At 47.5% G+C, this 24,195-nt stretch overlaps 1 protein-coding gene and 1 long non-coding RNA gene across 2 annotated transcripts in view; one reads left to right on the top strand and one right to left on the bottom strand.

The window, feature by feature from the left end:
* Nucleotides 1–19,207, top strand: part of ZNF557 (zinc finger protein 557) — a 30,694-nt gene extending 11,487 nt beyond the window's left edge. The window contains 7 exon segments of the mRNA XM_021676655.2: nt 3,109–3,204; nt 14,072–14,125; nt 14,128–14,153; nt 14,951–15,047; nt 15,050–15,358; nt 15,361–15,426; nt 15,429–19,207. Of these exon segments, the coding sequence (XP_021532330.2) occupies nt 3,109–3,204; nt 14,072–14,125; nt 14,128–14,153; nt 14,951–15,047; nt 15,050–15,358; nt 15,361–15,426; nt 15,429–15,724 (944 nt within the window). The 3' untranslated portion in view covers nt 15,725–19,207.
* LOC105706117 (uncharacterized) lies at nt 1,577–23,873 on the bottom strand. The gene is made up of 3 exons (XR_001104784.3): nt 23,671–23,873; nt 5,823–6,086; nt 1,577–4,896 (listed from the first exon to the last, which is right to left on the bottom strand). It is a non-coding gene; the product is annotated as an uncharacterized LOC105706117 (long non-coding RNA).
* Nucleotides 23,874–24,195: the final 322 nt, after the last annotated feature.

The following is a 24,195-nucleotide window of genomic DNA, read 5'->3' as shown; positions in this document are numbered from 1 at the left end:
TTGTAATTTTCATCAAATTTGGGAATGTTTGGCTATTATTTTTCCATATATTCCTTTTTCTATCTTTTCTTTTTTTTTTTTTTCCCAGAGACTTGCTCTGTCACCCAGGCTGGAGTGCACTGGCATGTGCACTCATTGCAACCTCCACCTCCTGGGTTCAAGCAGTTCTCCCTGCCTCAGCCTCCTGAATAGCTGGGATTACAAATGCACACCACCACACCTGGCTAATTTTTGTATTTTCAGTAGAGACAGCGTTTCACCATGTTGCCTACGCTGGTCTCAAACTCGTGACCTGGGGTGATTCTCCCACCTCAGCCTTCCAAAGTACTGTAACACAGGTGTGAGCCACTGTGATTGACCTACTTTTCCTATATTCCTTCTGCTCCTTTTTCTGCCTTCTCTCCAGTAGCAACTCCTGTTATGTGTATTTGGATGTTTGATGATGTCTTCTGGGTCTCTTAGGCTCTGTTCATTTTTTTCCCTTTTTAATTTCTGCATTACAGATCAAGCAATCTTTGTTGACCTGTCTTCAAGTTCACACTGATTGTGTCTTCCTCATGATCAAGTCTTCTGATGAACCCCTCCTAGTAAATTTTTCATTTCAGATAATATATTTTTCAATTTTAAAATTCCTGTTTGGTTCCTTTTTATAATTTCCATCTCTTTAGGATTTTCTCTGTTTGGTGAGAATTCATTCTCCTGGTTCTATTAGTTCTTTGTACACAATTTCCATTAACTCTTTGAGCATATTTGAAATGGTTGATTTGAAGTTATTGCCTAATAAGTCCAATGACTAGGTTTCCTTAGGGACAATTTCTGTTCATTTCCTTTTTCCTATAATGCAGTTTCATTTTTGTTTCTTTATGTGCCTCATAATTTATTTGCTGAAAACTACTTTCAGAATATGACAATATGGCAGTTCTGTAAATCTGATTTTCCGATCCCCAAGGTTTGTTGTAGTTGGTGTTGTTTCTTTGTTTAGTGACATTTCTGCACTAATTTTGTCATGTCCATATTTGTCATGTGTGGCCACTGAAGTCTCTGTTCTGTTAGTGTAATGTTCAGCTTGTGACTAATTTATCAGAGATTTTCTTAAATACTTGGAACCCTAAAGATTACTAGTCTTTGTCAACGGATCTGAATTATATGTTGGAGCATGCCTTCAACAATCAGCTAAAGCACTTTACAGCTCTGCCTTAGCCTTCAATTCCTGGTTATGCAGAGCCTGAAGGTCAGTCAAAGGTGAGGGCTTGGTGCCTTCTCAGATCTTTTCTGAGCGTGTGTTCATCCCTGGGTATGTGCATGGCCTTCTAGGAATGTGTGGAGGCCGGGCGCAGTGGCTCATGCCTGTAATCCCACTTTGGGAGGCCAAGGGGGACGAATCATCCGAGCTCAGGAATTTGAGTCCAGCCTAGCCAAGGTGGTGAAGCCCTGTCTCTACTAAAAATGCAAAAAAAAATCAGCCAAGTATGGTGGCACATGCCTGTAATCCTAGCTACTCAGGAGGCTAAGGCAGGAGAAGTGCTTGAACCCAGGAGGTGAAGGTTGCAGTGAGCCAAGATCATGCGACTGCACTCCAGCCTGGGCAACGGAGCAAGACTCCTTCTTGTTGGTGCGGGCGAGGAATGTGTGGAAAGATGCTCTGCTGCCCAGCACATCTTGTTCTCCACTTCTCCTGGTTTTTTTGTTTAGTCTTTCGTTTGCTTCACAGTTTTCCCTTGCCCCATTCAGCAGTGGCTAAATGTATTTGCCTTTAGATGTGTTGGGACACACTTCCCTCTCTACCCTCCAGCTTCCACAGGTATAGCCTCTTCAGACCTGTGAGAGTTCAGAGTTATACAAATAAAGGGAGGCCCTTTGACCCAGCACGTCAGGGAGCCACCAGACAGTCAAAACAAAGAACCACAGTTTTTTAGAATAAGGTGCATTCTGTTACCTTTAGTACTAGAAACACACTTGTCTCCAAGGCAAAATGGGGAATAGAGTATGCGGCTAGAGTCAGTTAAAATGTCACAAATCCCTCTTACCCAGATTCAGCTGTTTGTCTTGATTAGGCATTTTCCTGTAGTCGTAAACTTTTATAACATTCCAGAGTTCCAATGAAGTTGATTCTGTTTTTGCCTTATTTACTTACTGTTTCTGTGAAGGGATGGAGTTTTGGAGTTCCCTAGTCCACTACTTTCACTGACATCACTTCTTTTAAGTCCTTCTTAAGCACGTGTGTTCCCAGGTCTGTGCTAGGATGTGGGAGTGCAGTGAAGAATGCAACAGACATGGTCCCCACCCTCATGGAGCTGTCTGTCTCAGGCTGTTCCCATGAAATGAAGATTTACTTCTTGACCTGACTGTTGGCAATAGATGCTCGGTGCCGCAAAGAAAAATTAGCACTGAGACAAAGGATTCTTTGGCAACGCAGTTTTTACTTCCTGGACTGCAGGAAAGGGTACCCATGCTAGCCATCGTGCCACAAGAGTACAGTGAACAAAGGAAAACACACAGATTGACTTTTTACACATTTGGGGTTGTCCTCACTGCTATGTCTGATCTCCTTTGGCTGTAGCCAGACCTCACAATCTAAACTAAAACCCAATTGGCTAACAACTTAAAACTTAGGTAAAAGCAACAGAGAGCTGGGACATGCCTGTGAGCACATCCAGCGCAGATATCTTGGTTAAAGTACAAGGCCATAGAATGTACTACGTGCCTGTAAGCATGGCATGTCTGACACCTACCTAGGAAAGGGCTTAACAAAGTTATTAGCACACTTATTCTTTAACAAGAAAAGGAACTTTTCTACTTCCCACACTGACGGTATATTCTCTGTAGTTAAATCTTGGGCTTTCAAATTCTGTATTGAAACCTGGACTGGGGCTCCTGGGACCAGTTATCCTGCAACCACTCTGGCTATTGACTGAGGAGGCTTGTGATTTTTTTTTTTTTTTTTAATTTTTGTGAAAGAGGGTTACTGTATATATTCAATTTTGGCATAATGATTCCTCTGCTCCTGAAGTCACACCCCTTCACCTTCATAAGTACTGATTTCAGTTTCATGGGGGAGCTTATCCGCTGCACAGACCCCTACATCATGTGCCTTTTCTCCATGTACAGGGAACCAAGTTGATAAACCTAGTCTGATCTCCCAGTTGGAGCAAGAAGATAAATTGATGACAGAAGAGAGAGGAATTGTCCCAGGTCCCCGACCAGGTGAGCACCAGGTGGATATAAATCATTGCGAGGAACAGGTCTGGCCAGGGAGTGAGAAGTTGGGAGTATTATAATACATTAGGAAATATCAGGAAGAGAACTGATAAATGCCCCTTTTCCTAACAAGGCCAAGAATGTTTGGTTTGAAGCTCACGTACCTTCATTACTTTAACTTTCAGTTTGTCATCTCATACGTTACTTTGGCCTCAGGAGAGAAAAAAAAAGAGACACGTCTTGGGCAGGCACGGTGGCTACCCCCTGTAATCCCAGCACTTTAGGAGGCTGAGGCAGGTGGATCACAAGGTCAGAAGATCGAGACCACCCTGACTAACACAGTGAAACCCTGTCTGTACTAAAAGTACAAAAAAGTAGCCGGGCATGGTGGCACGTACCTGTAATCCCAGCTACTTGGGAGGCTGTGCTGTACCCAAAGTGAGTTTAAAACAGAAGCGCCACACTGAGTTTGTTCAGAGTCCATTTAATGCTGGTGCCCTAAGGCCAGCTATTGCTCAAACCTCTCAGCCCGAACAAAAGGCAGTCAACATTTTTATATCTTTGTGGGGTTAGGGGGCAGAAAGCAAATTGTTACAGAAGCAGCAAGAGCAGGTTCGGGGAGGGGGACCTAACAACAAAGATTCTATTTAAAGTTGTTTGTCAAGCAGAACGTGGGGTAGGCCGTGATGCAGCTGCAGGTATGGACGTGTGGGCCAGTGGGCCGTGTTTCTCAGAAAAACAGGTTACAAAATACCAGATGCCTCAGGCTACAAAGTTTCAGGAACAAAGTACTCTACATAGCTCAGGGTGGTTAGAATGGAGTTAAGTTAACAGGATTGCTTAAAATGGAGTCACCATAGCCAGGCTAGATTATGTTATTCCCCACTGATGTTTTGGCGGAATCAAATCATGGATTCCTCCGTGGCATCTACAGGATGGTAGTGGGTTCTGAGGTACATGAGGCTGACAGGCTATGGGCTGCCTAATGAATTTTAGGAGCCAGTTTAGTATGCATGGTCCAAAAGTTAGGCCTAAAAGGAGAAGAAGTAGGGGGTCTGCCAGCCTGGTGATCAGGGTTGTGAGCCAGGGCTTCCAGTTAAACAGTCCCTGATACCAGGGAGTATTACTCTCCTGCTCTTGGCAACGTTTGTCAAAGTTATCCCTGACTCTTTGGAGAGTATCTCTGATGACTCCAGACTTCTTGGCATAGAAAAAACAGCTTTCCCCTAATGCAGCACAGAGTCCTCCTTGGGACAGAAACAACAAATCTAAACCTCAGTGGTTTTGAAGGACCACCTTGGCTAGGGAATCTGATTGGGCATCCAGCATGTTTATGGCTGACTGAATTTCTTCTAGATCAGTATCAGTGCATTGGGAGATTGACACCAGTGCAGTTTCTCCTTGGATTAAAGCAGCAGTCCCCAAGGCAGTGCAGCCTGCTACACGAAGTCCTACCAAGAGAGGCACTGGAATTGGGGCCCCATGGCTGAACCTGGAGTGTAGTCCCAGCGGGGTGAAGAGGAGGTGTCCTTCTTTGGGAAGTACATGGACCAAGACACACAGTTTGGGCTTTGTCTCCAGAGTTGTTCCATTTATGCAACGGGTGAGACTGGAGGTGCAGGCCAACCAGATGCCATTGGGAGCGTGATAGGACAATGAGGAGTTCATAACAGTGAGTAAAGACCAATTGCAAGTAGTCTGAAAGGGAGAAGCAGACAGGTTATATCCAGAGATGAGTAAGCAGGATTCATTTCCCGCAATATAACCTAGAGTGAGCAGGCGGGTAGGCTTTGTGCAGGGAGGAGATTCAAGTGGGATAGGTTTTTCTGCTCCTACTCCCATATAGTATGGAAGTTTTGTCTTTAGGCATAGCCGACAGTCTTGAGCTGGTTCGGGTTGGGTGGTATTTAGAAGCGTATGCACATCAGCAAGGATATACATTAGAATTGGGGCTACATGAGGTTTAGGCCCGAGCCCGGAGACCACCCGGGGCAGGCCGGCTGAAATTTTTAACTGGGGATGGGGCTGGAACATAGGTTCTCCTAAGTCCGATATGGCCCAGTAGGTTTTGGCAGTCTCCAGTAGTTAAGGACCTTTTTTTGGATTACGAACAGAGTTCCCGGATCCCATCCAGTTACATATAGCCTGAGTCCCCAGGTCATCCCCGTGGTCAAAAGAAGGCAGAGGGATTGTGGATAGTAGGTTTAGGAGGTTAGAGGATTCCATAGAGCATGTTTTTGGACGGGCAGCACGGGCTAAAGAGAGGGTTGAAGATTTTGTTGGTCCCCCGTGATAGGTGGCTAGGGTTACATGGGACCAATATGAGCAGAAATATTCATCTGCTTGCTGGCAGTTTATATCTGAGGGGTTTCCTGGACATATGTAAAAGTCAATTGACTGAAGTTCCTTTTCCTCGTTGTCAGATCTCCCACATCCCAGCTAAGACATCCTGAGGTCACCCTGGGAGCCCCAACTGAAAAGAAGGCTGACTTCCAAGATTAGAGCAGACTGGAAGGAGTAGGTGTGCTCCCTCTCATTTCTCCCCCCATCACCACACACCAGTGTTGGGTCCCAGAGAGGCACACCTGCTCCTTTCAGACAGGACAAGTGGTCAGTAATACTACCTGGAAGGGGACACTGTCCCACACAGAGTTAATCCTCCAAGTTGGCCTGTCTTCCCTAATCTCATAGGCTTAAGGGAGTAGGTCCTGGCTCAGGGACCCATGTTGCTTGTTGAGTCTCGATAGCGGATTTTGCGCAGGAGCAGTGGATCCAGGTCGGGATACTGTTAACCTTCAGGCGGTGGGGGTTGCTAGGATCATGGTGTAGGGTCCCTTCCATGATGGGGTAGGTCCTTCCTTCTGGAACTTTGATATACACGAGGTCTCCTGGATGGAAGGGATGACCAGATGTAGGTGGGTCAGAAGTAGGGGTCGAGTATGTTTTTCAAACAAGCGGCTGGATAAAGTCCTGTACCTGGAGAGACTGTAAGTGCTGTTAACAGGTTAGCACGAGAGATTTCTGCCAAATGGACCTCCTTCAGCCTTGGTAGAACGGGTGGTGCTCTACCAAACATTATTTTCGTATGGGGTGAACTGCCCAATAAGGGGAGCATCTAGTTCTAAGAAGTGCGAGGGGAAGGAGGTTTGTCCAACTCTTAACAGTCTCTAGAATGAGTTTTGTAAGGGTGTCCTTTAAAGTTTGGTTCATGCATTCAACCTGTCCAGAGCTCTGGGACTGGTAGGCACAGTGTAGTTTCCATTGGACATTTAGTGCCTTACTGACCACTTGAGTAATGGACATGGTGAAGGCTGGACCGTTGTCTGACCCAATGGCAATTGGCAGCCTGTACCGGGGAATGATTTCATTTATGTTTATTACTGTGGATGCAGTTTCATTTCGAGTGGCAAACGCCTCAGTCCATCCAGAAAAAGTATCCACCATCACCAGGAGATACTTAGATCTTGCCTGGTGTGATTTTATTTCCATAAAGTCTGTTTCCCACCTTTCTCCTAGGCTGCATACTTGGAGGCAGTGGCCCAGTTCAGGTTTGGGACTTTGCCTGGCGTTTACTTGTGCACAGGCCATGCGGCTGTAAGCTGCCAGTACAGTTAAGTCCTGAAGGTGAGGGATTTTGAAGCACCCCGTAAAAGCTGAGCCAACTTGGTTCCTCCTAGGTGAGTGGTTGTTCTTTTTGTTGATTTGTTGGGGAGGGGGTCTTCCCCATGCCTCCTGGAGGGCAGCCACCCAAATTTTTGCCTGTCTTTTGAAAGCCTTGTCACAAGCAGCTTGGGCTGCTGTTTTGTTTCTCATGCTCCCTATTATCAAACACCTTTTGGACTATTTCTAAAACTTATGTGATACTCATTCCAGCAAATCCCTCCAGCTTTTGTAATTTTCTCCGGCTGTCTGGGGCTTCCTGAGTTACAGAAGCCAAATTTAAAGTGTGGCTATTTTTGGGTGCAGCTGGATCAAATGGGGTGTAAATACAATAGGCCTCCTGGAGATGCCCCTGGAGACTCATCAGTCCCCTGGACCACTTCCGTGGTTTTAGATAAATTCATGGGCTTCCATACAGCTCCCTTAATACCTGAGAGAAGATATCAGTGGAAGTTGTCCAAAGCCCTTCTCCCTGCTGAGCAGTTAGGGTCCAGTCTGGTCTGGTTGAGGGGAAAACTTCCTCCAACCAGTTCCTGCCCTCCTCGAGGAAGTGTTTCCCTGCTTCCCTTCAGATACGGTCACTCTCCTCTGTGGTAAAAAGAGTGGAGGATTTGCTGACAGTCGTCCCAAGTAGAACGATGAGTCTGGAGTATGGATTCCACCAGGAGGTCAGAACCTGGGTTTTTTCAGAAAACAGCAGGTTCTGAGTTCTCCAATTACGTAAATCAGAGGTGGAAAATGGGACATAAACCAAAAATGGCATTGATTGTTCACCACCAGCAGGAGGCAGTGCCTTCCTCACAGGGAGGAGGGGAGCAGCCTCCACCTCCTGTTGTGGCCGAAGCCAGGAGGCCACAGGTGGTGATGCAGTGGCAGGTACAGGAAAAGTAACAGTGGGCAACAACGGGGTCGTAGGGTGGAGGGAGGATGAGGGAGAAACCTTTGTCCTCCCCAGATGGGGGCAGGACTGGAGGGGCCGAGCTGAAGAGGGTGGCGACCAAGTGGTACGGTTGAGTACCTTAGAGGCAGGGTTTTGAGCTGCGCAGGACTGCAGCCATGGTGGTGGGTTCAGGACCAACCTTAGCTACTGATCAATATACGGGAACTGGTTGCGGTGACCTGGGTTTCTTGTGACTACCCTCCAAACTGCCTGGACCATGTTAGGGCCTGTGTTCAGCCATCCCATGTCAAAGGTTGGCCATTATAGTTCACACAAGGTTCAGAGCTGGCCCTTGGAGAGGTGAACTCTAGTGAGATAATCTAGCCTGGCTATGGTGAGTCCATTTTAAGCAATCCTGTTAACTCCATTCTAACCACCCTGAGCTATGCAGAGCACTTTGTTCCTTCGCCCTTAGCCCCTCCACCCTCCTCTTCCTTTTCTGACCCCGAAGAGTCTGAGGAACTCTCCTTTCCGCTGGCCTGACCCAATAATCCTCCGCCTTATGATAAACCTCAAACCCCTTCAGCTCCTCCACCTCCTAATTACAACCTGGCCTCACCTGTTAGTGCTCACACCCTCTCACACGGTGCTCCCAACGACGAGGCATTCCCTCCTTTGCCCCCTCTGTGAGGTGGCCAGAGCAGAGGGCATTGTCCGAGTGCACGTTCCCTTCTCCCTCTCCAACCTATCGGCCATTGAGAAGTGCCTAGGTTCTTTTTCCACCAACCCTACTGCTTACACCAAGGAATTCTGTTACCTTACTCAGGCATATGATTTAACCTGGCATGACACGTTCGTAATCCTATCCTCCACGAGTGTGACCGGATTTTTACAGCAGCCTGGGAACACGCTAATCAGGTACATCTTACTGATAACCAGATGCCAGTAGGTGCAGCAGCAGTCCCAGAGGCCGACCCTAATTGGGACTATCAGGACAGTCGAGATGGCCGCCGCCGCTGAGACCAGATGCTACGGTGCCTCCTGGCGGGCATGCAAAACGCAGCCCAAAAGGTAGTCAATTATGATAAGGGAAATAACTCAGGGACCTGATGGAAACCCAGCCATCTTCCTTGACCGCTTAACTAATGCTATGATCCTCCATACACGGCTGGATCCGGCCTCCTCAGTAGGAGCTACGGTCCTAGCCACCCACTTTATCTCCCAGTCGGTGGCTGATATAAGGAGGAAACTTTAAAAAGCTGAGGAGGGCCCCCAGACTCCCATGCAAGACCTGGTAAACATGGCATTTAAAGTTTTTAACAGCCGAGAGGATAAGGCTGAGGCCACCTGACAGGCCCACTTAAGGCAGAAGGTTGGCCTCCAAACCCAAGCTCTTGTAGCAGCTCTGAGGCCGGCAGCCCACCGAACATCTGGTGAGGGAGGTCCATCAAAACCCTTCCGAAATGTTTTAAGGGCCCCGCCCGGGTCCTGTTATAGATGTGGTCAAGAAGGGCATTGGGCCCGGGAGTGCCCCTGTCCTCGACCACCCCCTGGACCTTGCCCAAATTGCAAACGAACTGGACACTGGAAGGTTGATTGCCCATCCCGTACCAAAGGCCCACTCCCTGCACCTCTATGTGGGGAGCAGGCCGGTCTGCAGGAGGCAGTCCCTTCACCTGAATTTCTTGGCCTTCTGAATGACTGATGCAGCCCGGACTCAAGGACCCCCATCACCCTTGCCAAGCCCAGGGTAACACTGCAGGTAGCGGGTAAGTCCATTTCCTTCTTAGTGGACACGGAGAGTACCTACTCTGTATTACCTTCCTACTCAGGGCCTAGTATACCTTCCCAGGTCTTGGTCATGGGAGTTGAGGGAAGGCTTTCCTATCCCAACCAAACCCCTCCCCTAACCTGTCTCCTCGAGGGACACCCCTTCTCTCACTCCTTTTTAATCATACCATCATGCCCAGTTCCCTTGCTAGGATGAGATATTCTCCAGACTGTAGGGGCCACCCTCCAACTCACTAATCTCACATACGTGAAGTCAAACCCCTCACATACACACCTCCTACTGTCTCTTCTAATGGAGTCTACATCCTGTCTTAACCCTTTGCCTCAACACCCTATCCCTCCCAATATAGTCAATCCCTTGGTGTGGGATACTTCCAAGCCTGTAGTGGCAAGACATCACACACCAGTTAAAATATTTCTCAAGAATGCTACTCGTTTTCCCTCACGTCCTCAGTTTCCTATTTCAAAGACCCACGTCAGGGCCTGAAGCCTATCATCACTCGACTCCTAGCCCAGCGACTCCTTATACCCACCAGTTCCCCTTGTAACACTCCTATATTGCCAGTCCAAAAGCCGTCTGGCGACTATCGCTTGGTTCAGGACCTACGCCTTATCAACGAGGCGGTAGTACCCCTGCACCCGGTAGTCCCCAACCCATATACCTTATCTAACATTCCCTCCAAAACCTCCCACTTCACAGTTCTGGACCTCAAGGATGCCTTCTTTACCATCCCTCTACACCCTGAGTCATATTTTCTCTTTGCTTTTACCTGGACTGATCCAGACACTAATCTGTCACAACAGCTTACCTGGACAGTTTTGCCCCAAGGATTCAGAGACAGTCCCCAGATTTTTGGGCAGGCCTTAGCAACTGATCTCAGCTCCTGCCCTCTCCAACCCAGTTTCCTCCTACAATATGTGGATGACCTTTTACTCTGTAGTCCCTCCCTCTCCCTGTCTCAACAGCATACAGTCACTCTTCTTAACTTTCTGGGATCTAAAGGATACCGAGTATCCCCTTCCAAAGTGCAGTTGTCAGTCACCTAAATAGTTTATGTAGGCATACGCCTCACCCCTACAACCAAGAGGCTAACAACAGACCAGAAAAAGGCACTCCTTTCATTACAGCCTCCAGAAACAGCAGACCAAATCCTGTCCTTTTTAGGGTTTGTAGGATTTTTCCAACATTGGATACCTAATTTTGCCTCCCTGGCTAAACCTCTGTATGTGGTGGCTAAAGACACACCCACTGGACCCCTCTCTCACCCTGGAGTAATAAAACAGGCTTTCAAAGCCCTACAAACTGCCTTGTCCACGTCACCTCCACTCCAATTACCTGATCTCAACCGCCCCTTCCATTTGTTCACTGATGAAAAACAGGGAATTGCGGTTGGAGTCTTAACCCAGCCCCTAGGCCCTGTATATCGTCCAGTAGCCTATTTATCAAAGCAACTTGACCCCACAGTCAGGGGATGGCAGCCTTGCCTGCGGGCTTTGGGAGCAGCAACAGAACTCACTAAGGAATCCCTGAAACTTACCTTAGGCCAGCCCATCTTGGTATTTTCTCCCCATCGGCTCACTGACCTTCTCTCTTATAAGTGTCTCGCACACCTAGGACCTTCCCGGTTACAAGAGTTTCACTTACTTTTCATTAAAAATCCTTCAGTCAGTCTTCATCCTTCTTTTCCACTCAACCCTGCTACTTTACTTCCCCTTCCATCCCACTCCCCTTCCCCAATTCATTCCTGTCCTGAACTAATAGAGGCATTTGCTAAGCCACAAGAGGGTCTGTCTAGCCTTCCACTCCCCAGCCCCGACTTTACCTTGTATGTAGATGGGAGTTCAGTAATAACGGCCGAGGGACGGCGAAAAGCGGCCTATGCTGTAGTTACAGATTCAGCCACCCTTGAGGCACGCCAACTCCCTGATGGGACAACATCCCAAAAGGCAGCGCTCATCGCTTTAATCCGAGCTCTCACACTAGCAAAAGGGAAATGGGCAAATATCTACAGACTCCAAGTATGCTTTCCTTATTACTCATTGTCACTCTGCCCTCTGGAAGGAGTGAGGATTCCTTACCATAAAGGGGACCCCCCCCATAGTCAATGCCACCCATATCTCAAACCTCTTGTAGGCTCTGTTACTCCCCAAAGAGGTCGCTGTCATCCACTGTCGGTGGCACCGGACCCAGCAGGATCCCATTTCTCGGGGCAATGCAAGGGCAGATGCAGTAGCAAAGGCTCTAACCAGTACTAGGCCGGCTCCCACTCTGGTCCTGTTCCTCACCACAGCCACATTGCCAGTGTACTCGCCATCGGAAAGACAGGACCTTATGTTAAGGGGTGGAACCGAGTCTGACCAGGGCTGGATTTTCCTAAATAATAAGATCGCCCTTCCACGGGAACAGGCTTCTAAAATTATTGCCGAAATCCACCAATCCTTACATATAGGGCCCAAAGCATTATACCACTTTGTGCAACCCCTCTTTTATTCACCAGGTTTGCAACAGACAATTGAGCAGGTACACAAAACATGCGTTACTTGCTCTAAGGTCTCGTCTCAGGGAAGCTTGAGGCTACAGTTTCCCACCCACCAAATGCGTGGCAACCTGCCGGCTCAGGATTGGCAAATTGATTTCACCCATATGCCCACTCACAAAAAACTTACTACCTCCTAACCTTTGTAGATACCTTTTCAGGTTGGATTGAAGCCTTCCCCACTTCTCGGGAAACAGCAGACATGGTAGCCTCCATTCTTATTCACGAGATCATCCCCCGCTTCGGCCTACCTGCCACCATCCAATCAGACAACGGTTCAGCATTCATAGCCCAGGTAGTCCAGCTGGTCGTCAAGTCTCTCAACATCTCCTGGAAACTACACATCCCCTACCACCCTCAGTCACTGGGTAAGGTCGAATGGGCCCACGGCATTCTCAAAGACCATTTGGCCAAACCGACCATTGAGGTAAAACTTTCTTGGCCTACTCTCCTACCTCTTGCTCTAGCCCGGATCCGAGCCACCCCACGGGAACCAACGGGCCTTAGTCCCTTTGAGTTGCTGTACGGCCGACCCTTCCTGGTCTCTCATAATTTCCCAGTGCAACCACCTCCCCTAGCCACCTACCTTCCCTATCTATCTCTCCTCCGCCACTTACTCAGGGAGCACGCAGATCGTGCTCTCCCCGTTGTTCCAGGGCCTGGAGACTCGCACCCGGCAGCACCCCTTCAGCCAGGTGACAGTGTTCTCCTCTGGGCGCTCGAGCCAGGATCTCTGCAGCCCAGGTGGTCAGGACCCCACATCGTTATCCTGACCACCCCCACGGCTGCCAAGCTCCTGGGTCACACGCTGTGGTATCATGTGTCCCGCCTTAAACCGGCACCGCAAAATGACCAGTGGAAATCCAAATCCCTGGGCCCCACTCGCCTTCACCTCACCCACTGCCCCTGCCCGTCAACTCCTGATCCTTCAAATTTTCCTCATAACATTTCTTCTAATATCTCCCCTTAAAGCCAGCCCCTACTATGCCTGGCGATTCTACTTGCAGGAATCCTGGGAACAAGGCCCCACCACTAGAACCCAATACAGCGCTACAAGCTTGTATGCGAGAAGTTAGCTGTGTCCCCCTTACTTTGCTCCTATTCAGCAGGAAGTAGTCAGGAAGAGAGCGGCGCCCTCTATCTATCATCAAAAGGTCGGAATGTAAGGCTGGCTGCGTCGTGGAGCGTTCGGACACACCCCCTCCCCTCACGGGGAGTCCGGACACACCCCCTCCCCTCACGGGGAGTCCGGACACACCCCCTTCCCTCGTGGGGAGCTCAGACACGCCTCCTTCCCTTGCCGGGAGCTCGGACACGCCTCCTTCCCTTGTCAGGAGCTCGGACACACCTCCTCCCCACCCCCCGCCCCGGGAGCCCGGGAAAAAAGCCCCATCAGGACCTACCTGATACCACTTTGTCCCATCCAGGCCCCACTCCATGCCTGCCATTTTGTCTTCTCCAGGCCCCACCCCGTGCCTGCCATTTTGTCTTCCTGCCTCCTATTTTGTCCTATCTGGGCCCCACTCCCTGCCTACTATTTTGTCCTATCTGGGCCCTACTCCCCTCCATTTTGTTCCCTCCAGGTCCCACTCCCCTCCATTTTGTCCCACTCACCTTGGGCACAGCCAATCAAACGCCTCCACCCCCTATAAAACCCTGTGCCTAAGAGGAGTCCGCGCGACTTTTCCGGCCCCTCCTGTTGGACCGCAGAACCTCACCCAGGAGGCTGAATAAATTCCCTTGCATTGGATTATTTTCGTGCTGGCCTCAGTTTCTTCATTTTATCCTCGGCGAGAACAGACCTTACAAACATCAATCTCTATCTTCCTAGAATCCTTATTAAACATTGCCTAAAATTTTCACGCCCATATCCCGTTTGTTGAATGCCTTCTCAAAAGCCCTCGTCTCAGATTCTGCTTCACTCATATATGCATTTTACCATTTCACCATCAACGTAAAATTGCCACTTTCCTATCAACTTAAATTTCTTTTTAACTTGTTTCAGATGTGGAGACTCCACTTAAAGCCAGCGGGTTAACTTCTAAGCTACATGTTTTTCGAGACAACAATCTAGAAATATGAAAATGGTAAGACTAACATGGGTGGTTTCTGGCTTTTCATGGTAGGAGAATGTCCTACATTAGAAAAGCCACAAAGAGTGGCTTTATTAAATAAAGTATCATTTTTCCAAGAGAAAATAGTGTCTCTGGAGTGATACTGTGAAATTATTTAGAATTTGGAGAAAAGCTATTAGCCCCAATCTTGTTTTTCCTAAGAAGTCCCACAAGTAAATACATCCAGTAGTCTGAGTCAGATATTGGGTATTTGGAAAACAAAGTAGCTGGGCACAGTGGCTCATGCCTGTAATCCCAGCACTTTAGGAGGCCAAGGTGGGTGGAGCACCTGAGGTTAGGAGTTTGAGACCAGTCTGGCCAACATAAGTGATACCCCATCTCTGCTAAAAGTACAAAAAAATTAGCTGGGCATGGTTGCACAAGCCTGTACTCCCAGCTACTTGGGAGGCTGAGGCAGGAGAATCGCTTGAACCCAGGAGATGGAGGTTGCAGTGAGCCAAGATCATGCCATTGCACTCCAGACTGGGTGACAAGAGCGAAACTTCATCTCCAAAAAAAAGAAAAATTAGCCTTAAACTTATCAGAAAAATGCTCTATGAATATGATAAAGATGTGTAGAAAGAATCCATCTTTTTTAAATTCTAAGAATCAAACTGACAGAAGCCATGTACCAGCACACTCATAGTGGCAAAAACATTAATTCTAATTAATTCTGTTGATACACAACAGAATTCCTGGGAGAGGGACCCATAGCAGTATTCAGTGCTAAAAATATAAATTGTACTTACTAGTCATCTCTTAATCAACAGGAGACAAATCATCTTGGAGCAAAACTCAGCAAATGTATTCAGTGTTTTAAAGTCCTCAGCTCAAAATCTTCCCTTATGCGGCACAAGAGGATTCATACTGAGAAAAACCCTATGACTGCAGTGAGTGTGGGAAATCCTACAGGACTAGATGTTACCTTACTATTCATAAGAGAATCCACAATGGGGAGAAGCCCTATGAATGCAGTGACTGTGGAAAAGCCTTCATTAATTCCTCATCCCTTAGAGTGCACTGGAGAATTCACACTGGAGAAAAACCCTACAAATGTAACCAGTGTTTTCATGAGTTCTGCACTCTCTCTGTCTTCACAAACCACAAGAGAGCTCATATGGGGGAGAATCATTATGTACGTAATCAGTGTGGAAAGGCTTTCTGTACGAGGTCATCTCTTTGCACAATAGAATTCACACAGGGGAGAAACCTTATGAATGCCACAATTGTGGGAAAACGTTCACGAGAGCACAAATCTGACACAACACCTAAGAACTCATACTAAAAAACCCTACAAATATAATGTTTGTGGAATATCTTTCACCCATAGATTTTCTCTTACAGTACACAGGAGAGTACATAATGGAGAGAAACCCTATAAATGCAATTACTGTGGAAAAGCCTTTAATGTTCTCTCATCTGTTAAGAAACACATGAGAACACACACTGGAGAAAAGCCCCATGAATGTAATCATTGTGGGAAATCCTTTGCTACTAACTATAACCTTTCTTTGCATAAGAGAATATGTAATAGACAATTGTGAATTCAAAAACTGTGGGGAAAGCATTTGTTGATCTTTCATCCTCAGATAACATGAGAGAACTCCCACCAGATGTAGGAATTACCTCCCACTGTGTAACAAATTACCCCTCAAAATTTTGTGGCTTCCAACAACAAAACTTGTCACAATTTTTATAAGTCATTCAGGAATTCAGAAACAACATAGCTCTGTAGTTCCTCTTCAGGATCTCATGAGGTTAGAGTCCAGAGGTCAGCAGAACCATAATCATCCAGAATTTGTCTTGATGGAAGGTCCACTTCCAAAATGGCTCACTCACATGCCTGACAAGTTCATGCTAGCTGTTTTCAAGGGACCTACACTTCCAAATCATGTAGGCCTCTCAACAGGGCTGAGTTTCTTTATGGCAGCAAGTTCTGCCCAAAGCCAGTTATCTAAAGAAGCCAACACATCATAATGTCTTTTATGACCTAGCTTCAGAAAGATAGGTTTTCATGTCCCTGTTATATTGGTCACACACGCCAATCCTGATACAGTGTGGAAGAAGACTCCAGGAGGTATAAACAAACAGCAGATATTGGGAACCATCTGGAAAATTTGCCATGGAATCAGTGGAGGAAAGCCTTCAGCAGACCCTCTGTATTTTTTTATTTTGGAGACAATGTCTCACTGTCACCCAGGCCAGAGTGCAGTGGTGTGATCACAGCTAACTGCAACCTCCACTTCCTGGGCTCAAGTCATCCTGCCACAGCCTGCAATGTAGCAATGGGACAACAGGTGCATGCCACCACGCCTGGCTAATTTTTTATTTTTAAACTAGAGAGAGGGTTTTGCCATGTTACCCAGGCAAGTCTTAAACTCCTAGGTTTGGGATTACAGGTGTGAGCCACCACACCCAGCCAACCCTTCACCTTCTAACCTGATCAATATGGAGCAGCATTCAATAACCCACAGGTTAACTCACTGTAGAGAGAAACCTTATGAGTGTAATCTGTATTGTTGTAAAACCTTGAGGTCAAACTCTTTCCCCCTACTTAAAAAATTATCTACTGGGGAGCTGCCCAGGGAATGCAGTAGCCGTGGGAAAGCCTTCGGTGATGGCTCCAGGGAGTCACATGACAACTCACAATAAGGTGAAGCCCTATGTGTGGCATCAAAGTGGAAAAGCATTCAGGGCACACTCATTCCTTAAGTCACATTTCAGAAACCATACAACAGAGGAGTATGTTGAGTATACACAGTGTTGAAAAGCCAACAACACAAGCAGTCATATTAGCAAGCACAAGACAATGTGGTTTGGTAAGATATAAAAGCCTTGAATATTATCTCAGTTTTTAAAAAGATTCATACCAGAAAGACCAATGAATTCTATCCGTTTTTTACATTTTTTAGGAACCTAACTCAGTGTAAAGAAACTATTGTTTTTGGATACAGAGTGTGACTCTGTTGCCCAGGCTGGAGTACAGTAGCACAATCTCAGCACAATGCAAACCTCCACCTCCCGGGCTCAAGCGATTCTCCTGCCTCACTGCCTCAGCCTCCCAAGTAGTGGAGATTACTGGTGCCTGGCACCATGCGCAGCTAATTTTTTGTATTTTAGTAGAGATGGGGTTTCACCATGTTGCCCAGGCTGCTCTCGAACTCCTGACCTCATGGCCTCCCAAAGTGCTGGGATTACAGGTGTGAGCCACCATGCCCAGCCTCCCCCGCCTTTTTTTTTTTGAGAGGATTTCATCTGAGCCCAGGCTGGATTGTGGTGGTGCCATCTTGGCTTATTGCAACCTCTACCTCCAGGGCTCAAGGGATCCTCCCACCTCAGTCTCCTAAGTAGCTGAGACTACAGGCATGCATGACCGTGCCTCATTTTTGTAAAGATGGGTTTTCACCATATTGCCAAGGCTGCTCTCAAACAACTGGGCTCAAGTAATCTACCTCCCTCAGCCTCCCAGAGTGCTGGGAATACAGGAATGACCCACCACACCCAGCCAGAACTTCTTAAGATAAAGGATGAGAGAAAATTTGCAGTGATACTTCTTCCATTAGGAAAGATAGGAAATGTTCCTTGGCTGCAATACCCATGAGTATTAATTTTGGAAAAATTTTCAGTGATTCCTCCCTTTATACATGAGAGAACTTATATAGAGGAAGCTGTAGGAATGTAATCAATGTTAGGATGCCTCAGCTCTTAACTGAGTGGCCACACAGTAAATATACTGAGAACAAAAGGCATAAATGCTTCATCAGTATCTCATTTGTAGGTTGGGCCACTAGCTCATTAATTTTTAGGCTTTTTGTTTTAATATAAGCATTTATGGCTATAGCTGTCCTGAAAATCTTATTACACCATTTTATATATAGTGTATTCTAAAACATCAATACACCAAATATTCCAAAAGGCATTTCCAAATAGCTCCTGAGTGATCTAGTTTGTTAAAATAGAAAATAGACAATATTTGGTATTCTAATTTAATAGCATTTTATCAGAGTACATGGACTTTCTTATTTTGATAGATTTCTCTTTCTGTCCTAATACAGCAAATACTGTTTCCTTCTCAATGCTCATTCTCCTTACTTATTTAAAGAAGAAACAATTTTATTCAAGTTGTCAGTGAGCAGTATTGAAAAGGTACATACAGTGGGGCTGGGCGCAGTGGCTCCTGCCTGTAATCCCAGCACTTCGGGAGGCTGAAGGGGGCAGATCCCCTGAGGTCAGGAGTTCAAGAACATCCTGGCCAACATGGTCAAAACTCCAAAAAAAAAAAAAAAAGCAAGGCATGGTGACAGGTGCCTGTAATCCCAGCTACTCAGGAGGCTGAGGCAAGAGAATCACTTGAGCCTGGGAGGCGGAAGTTGCAGTGAGCCGAGATAACACTACCACACTCCAGCTTGGGCAACAGAGTGAGACTCCATCTCAAAAGAAGAAAATGTTCAATGTAATAGGCTTTCCTGAAGGTTAGACAGGCTTTGTCCCACTCTGCTGGCTACAAGAAGTAGGAATAAGGCCCTGGGTGAGACACCATCTGGCTTGTTCTCATCTATTTTTATTCTTTCACAAAGTGGACACAAGGCATAGAGTTAGAACAGCCTTTTTTTTCACCACAGTGGTGAAAAATGCAGAAAAAGCACAATGATTTGAGTTCTTCAAAAACCTTTGATTGGCTGCATCGGCTCTATTCTGTGCATTGCTAGACTTCTTACATGATTACAAGTAACCATTAACTGGTTAAAACCAAAGAGTGTGTGTATGTGTGTGTGTGTGCTTTTGACGGGAGGGATTCTGTTAGCTTCCAGGTGAATGCAATATCCGTTTATCCTGTATATTGATCTCTTTTTGTAAGTGCTCCATGATTCTTTGAAAATAGCATACTGTATATTCTTTAATTTTTGGATACAGATGGACATACGTACTCAAACTAGTAGTGTTTTTCAATATGTACTTTAAATTTTTCTCTCGACCTGACTTAGTTGTATATTAAAGTCTTCCATGAGGATGGTGGATTAACAAATGCTTTCTATAATTCTATCATTTTTGCTTTATATATGTTTATGTGTAATGTAACTAGGTGCATAGAGATTTAGATATTTTCTTGTGAAATGTTTCTTTTCAGTAGGGGCCATACCTTTTTCACAGCAAAGAATTTTAATATTAAAATACATTAACAAAAAAAGACCAAACATTTAGCTAGCCCATCCTATAGACCAGGCACTCTTCAAAAGTGCCTTATGAATATTAACTGCATACTCACTACAAGCTTGCAAAGTATGTGCTATTACTATCTCCAACTTACAGATGGGAAAGCTGGCACGGAATGTTTAGGTTGCTTGCCTGAATTCACCAGCTAGTAAGTGGTAGAGCACAGACTGGAATCCAGACACTTCATGCTCATAACCACTGTCCTATTTATTATTTATTCTACGTGGCTAAGCACTGTTTGAGCAGTGACTGAAACTCAAGTTTTGTCTGTGACACAACTTCTCCCAACAGGGAGGGGTGGATTTTTAGAAAAATCAACAATATGGCGAGACACAGTGGCTCACGCCTGTAATCCCAGCACTTTGGGAGGCCGGCAGGTGTATCACGAGGTCAGGGGATCAAGACCATCCTGGCTAACACAATGAAACCCCGTCTCTACTAAAAATACCAAAAATTAGCCAGGCACGGTGGCACCAGCTTGTAGTCCCAGCTACTTGGGAGGGTGAGGCAGGAGAATTACTTTAATCCAGAAAGCAGTGGTTGCAGTGGGCCGAGATCGCACCACTGCACTCTAACCTGGCCACGATGCAAGACTGTCTCAAAAAAAACAAAAAAGCCTGTAGATTTTTAACACTTTTATATGTCTAATTTTTTATCTTTTAAGACGAAGTCTCACTCTGATGCATAGGCTGGTCTAATTTTTTTCTTTTTTTTGACAGGGAGTCTCACTCATTGCCCAGGTTTGGCTCACTGCAACCTCCTCCCGGGTTCAAGCGATTCTCCTGCCTCAGCCTCCAAGTAGCTGGGATTACAAGCATGCATCACCACACCAGGCTAATTTTTGTATTTTTAGTAGAGACCGGGTTTCGCCATGGTGGTCAGGTTGGTCTCGAACTCCTGACTTCAAGGGATCCACCCACCTTGGCCTCCCAAAGTGTTGGGATTATAGGTATGAGCCAATAGACCCAGCCCTAATTTTTTTTTTTTTTTTCAAATAAAAAGTTTAAAATCACGTTGAACTAGTCCCTTAAAACTAGAGATGATAGAAGGCATGGCAAGCCATTTCCTCGTCCCCCTAAGACTTGAGATTGTGGAAGCCCCAGCAAGTGATTCTCACAATCTGCATACAGCAGGAGAGCTGGCAGAAGCCCTAGCAGGTAAACCACCAGCCACCCCAAAAAACAAAAGGCAACAGGATGTCAGATCTCCACCCCTCAATCACTTACAAACACAAAAGGTGGATTCCAGGCTGGGTGTGGAAGCTCACGCCTGTAATCCCAGCATTTTGGGAGGCCAAGGCAGGTGGATCACAAGGTCAAGAGATTGAGACCATCCTGGCCAACATGGTGAAACCCCATCTCTATTAAAATACAAAAAAATTAGCCAGGTGTGGTGGTATGCTCCTGTAGTCCCAGCTACAGGAGGCTGAGGCAGGAGAATTGCTTGAACCCAGGAGGCAGAGGTTGCAGCAAGCCAAGATCGTGCCACTGCACTCCAGCCTGGCGACAGAGCAAGACTCCATCTCAAAAAAAAAAAGGAGTCCAAACATGAAGACCTCCATCATCCCAAAACTACTCCAGCAAACCCCCCCTCAGTCACCTCTAAAACTATAAACAGAAACCCCTGAAATGACCCTTTCAGATGCCCCTCAACACTAGAGAATAGGGAGCCCAAGCCCAATGGCGCACCCAGTCTATACCAATAGTACAGGCAAGGGGAGACCCAGAACATGACCCTCCCCAACTAGGGATAAGTGGAGCTCCATCCAATAATCCCACCATCCTCTCCCCAAACAGTATACAATAAGGCCTCTATCTGGTAAATCCTCTTGATCTCCCCAGGCACTGACCCTCCGGTTACCTCCAACATCAGAGACAATGAGCACTTCACCGAGTGATTCCCCGTATGCCTCCCACATTAATAATGATGGAAACTCCAGAAACAACCCCAATCCTCTACACACTCAAGAAAGGAAATCCGGCAAATGCCACCATTCTTACCCAACACTGCTCAAACATGCATCCCTTGTCTTTCCAAGACTATACATAAGTCTCCCCAGCAATCATACCCAAAACAAGGAATGCTCAGAAACTCAACAGGTAGCCCACCCAATTCGACAACGTCAGTGACAAACTGATACCCCAGAAAACAACCTCTCTTCCCCTTACCCCAAAGTAAGAGTTGATAGAAGTATCAGCAAGCAACACCCTTAATATAAATGAGGAGGGGAGCCCAGAATACAAATCCCCTGTCACCCCTAAGATGACTTGACAGCCCCTACGGTGACCTCTCCTTTATCCCAAACACAAGGAATAATCTTAACCCCGGCAGGCAACTCTTGCAGCCTCCCCTTGCAATATGAGTATCTCTACCCCCACATTATAGGTTGATAGAGACCTATCAAATTAAGTGTCCCCTGCTAGGGGAATGTTGGGTACCCCAGTCTCAGAACATGGAAGACAACGGTAGTCCTGACAAGTTGGCAAATACTCCAAGCTCCCATAATACAGGAGGTGATATAGCCCAGCAAGCAAACCTTCCAACATCTCCTTCACTCAGAAGACCCTTAGCAGCTGCATTCCCAGTTGACTCTCAGAGCATCTTCTCCTACTCGGTCACTAGAAGCAAAGAAAGACTGGAGCTGGGGGTGAGGCTGAGAGGAAGAGAAAGGGGAGAAAGGGTAAAAGAGAAGAGGGGGAAAAGGAGGCCTTCCAAGTTGTCCCAAACCCAGCCATGAATTCCAGATGCTCCAAACAGCTACAATCAGATCAGGCACTCCAGCACACACACACACACACACACACACAAAATTCTGAGCTGATGAAAACAGGTGGTCTGAAGGAAAGGTGGGTGTGTTGGCTAGCCTTCAGGATGCTCACCAAAGACCCTTGCCACTTGATATTCCAGTCCCGTGTACCCCCACCTCCAATACTGAATCAGACATGACCCATATGATCAGTACAGCACTGCTGCGTGTGACATCTGAGACTAGGTCGTAAGACACACTGAAGTTTCCTCCTTGGTCTCTTCTATGGCCCCTTCTCTAGGGGAAGCCATCTGCCATGCCATGAGGAGATTCAAGTAGCCCCGCGACCAGGAACCAACTCACCAGCACCACTTTGCTAGCCAGGGGATGAGCCATCTTAAAAGACCTCCAGACCCAAATTTTGAACTCTAATTAATGATATGTAAACTATCTGCAACCTACTTCAGAATGCACTAAAAAAGATGAATTGATGGCTGATACAGAGATGTATATGACAAAGCAAGTATAGTAAAATGTTACTGATGAATGTTCCTGTACATTTGTTTTTCCTGTACATTTTTTCAAAAATTATTCCCATGCTTGAACACTGCTCATAATTTGCTAGTATTCAAGAACTCCTACCAAGCAATAAGAGAAAGACCAAAAGTTAATTAAAGAGCAAACGCTAACAACAGTTCACAGAAATACATACGAGTGGCTCTCCTAAGAAATATTGAAAGTAAAACATTGAGATTTCCTTTGTCATTGATCAGATCGGGAATTGTTTTCTTTTTACTTTAAAAAGATAACAGATTGGCCAGGATCTGGAGACAGTGCTACCTCCATATCATAATGACGGGAACTCCATTAGTGCAACCTCCGCAGACTAAGACGAGGACCCAACCTGACCCAGAGCCAAGCCGAGCCCAGGGTACCATGGGAATAGGCGGAAAGAGCCGAACTGAAGCAGGGAAATCGGAGAAAACCGAGGACGGGCGGAGAAAGCCGAATTGAACGAACTGAGCCGAGGAGCGGGAGGAGCGGTGGGAGCCGAGGTCGGCCGAGAGAAACAGGAAGAGCCATAGCCGGTGGTAGGAGCGAGCCGGGCCGAAAAGCAACGGGAAGGACGGCGGAGAAGCCGAGCCAGGGCCAGGCGCGGAGGGAGGGGAGGTCTCAGGTCCGAGCAGTGAGGAACAGGCGGCTCCATGCTGGGGCGCTAGGAGAGGACGCGGGGGTGGAAAAGCCGAAGCTGGGCGGAAAGAGCCGAGGCCAGGCACGGAGGAAGTCGAACACGAGCGGGGAAAGCCCAGGTCTAACGGGGGAAGCCGAGGCTAGGCGGAAGTAGCCGAAGCCGGGCGGGAGGATCCGAACTGGGCCGAAAAGCGGCGCCCCACGGCGCCAAAGGAGGGAGGTCGCAGGGCAGACAAGGCGACGGGAGGACGGCACCTGTGGCGAGGGCAGGCGGGGGAGCCGAGCTGGGCAGAAAGAGCGGAAGCTGGGAGCCAGTGTGGGGGTTGGGGACGAACTAACCGAAGCAGGTCCTGGAAAGCCGAGGTCCAGCGGGGTAGCGGAGGTGGTCGCCGAGGCCGGGTGAGAGGAGACGAGGCCGGGTCGAGGAGCTGAGGCCAAGTGGAGGGAGCCGAGACCGGGTGGGAGGAGCTGAGGCCAAGTGGAGGGAGCCGAGACCGGGTGGGAGGAGCTGAGGCCAAGTGGAGGGAGCCGAGGCCGGGTGGGAGGAGCTGAGGCCAAGTGGAGGGAGCCGAGGCCGGGTGGGAGGAGCTGAGGCCAAGTGGAGGGAGCCGAGGCCGGGTGGGAGGAGCTGAGGCCAAGTGGAGGGAGCCGAGGCCGGGTGGGAGGAGCTGAGGCCAAGTGGAGGGAGCCGAGGCCGGGTGGGAGGAGCTGAGGCCAAGTGGAGGGAGCCGAGACCGGGTGGGAGGAGCTGAGGCCAAGTGGGAGGAGCCGAGCAGGCGAAAAGCGCAGGAAGTTGAGCCAGGATCCATCTAATTGGGATCAGGGTAATAGAGGTCAGGTGGCTGCGGTGGGGAAGGGGCCGTG

The sequence above is a fragment of the Aotus nancymaae genome, unplaced genomic scaffold (assembly GCF_030222135.1).
Source record: "Aotus nancymaae isolate 86718 unplaced genomic scaffold, 86718_ANA_hifiasm-v0.15.2.pri h1tg000028l, whole genome shotgun sequence".
Lineage (NCBI taxonomy): Eukaryota > Metazoa > Chordata > Mammalia > Primates > Aotidae > Aotus > Aotus nancymaae.
This window is presented reverse-complemented; position numbering and strand designations above follow the sequence as displayed.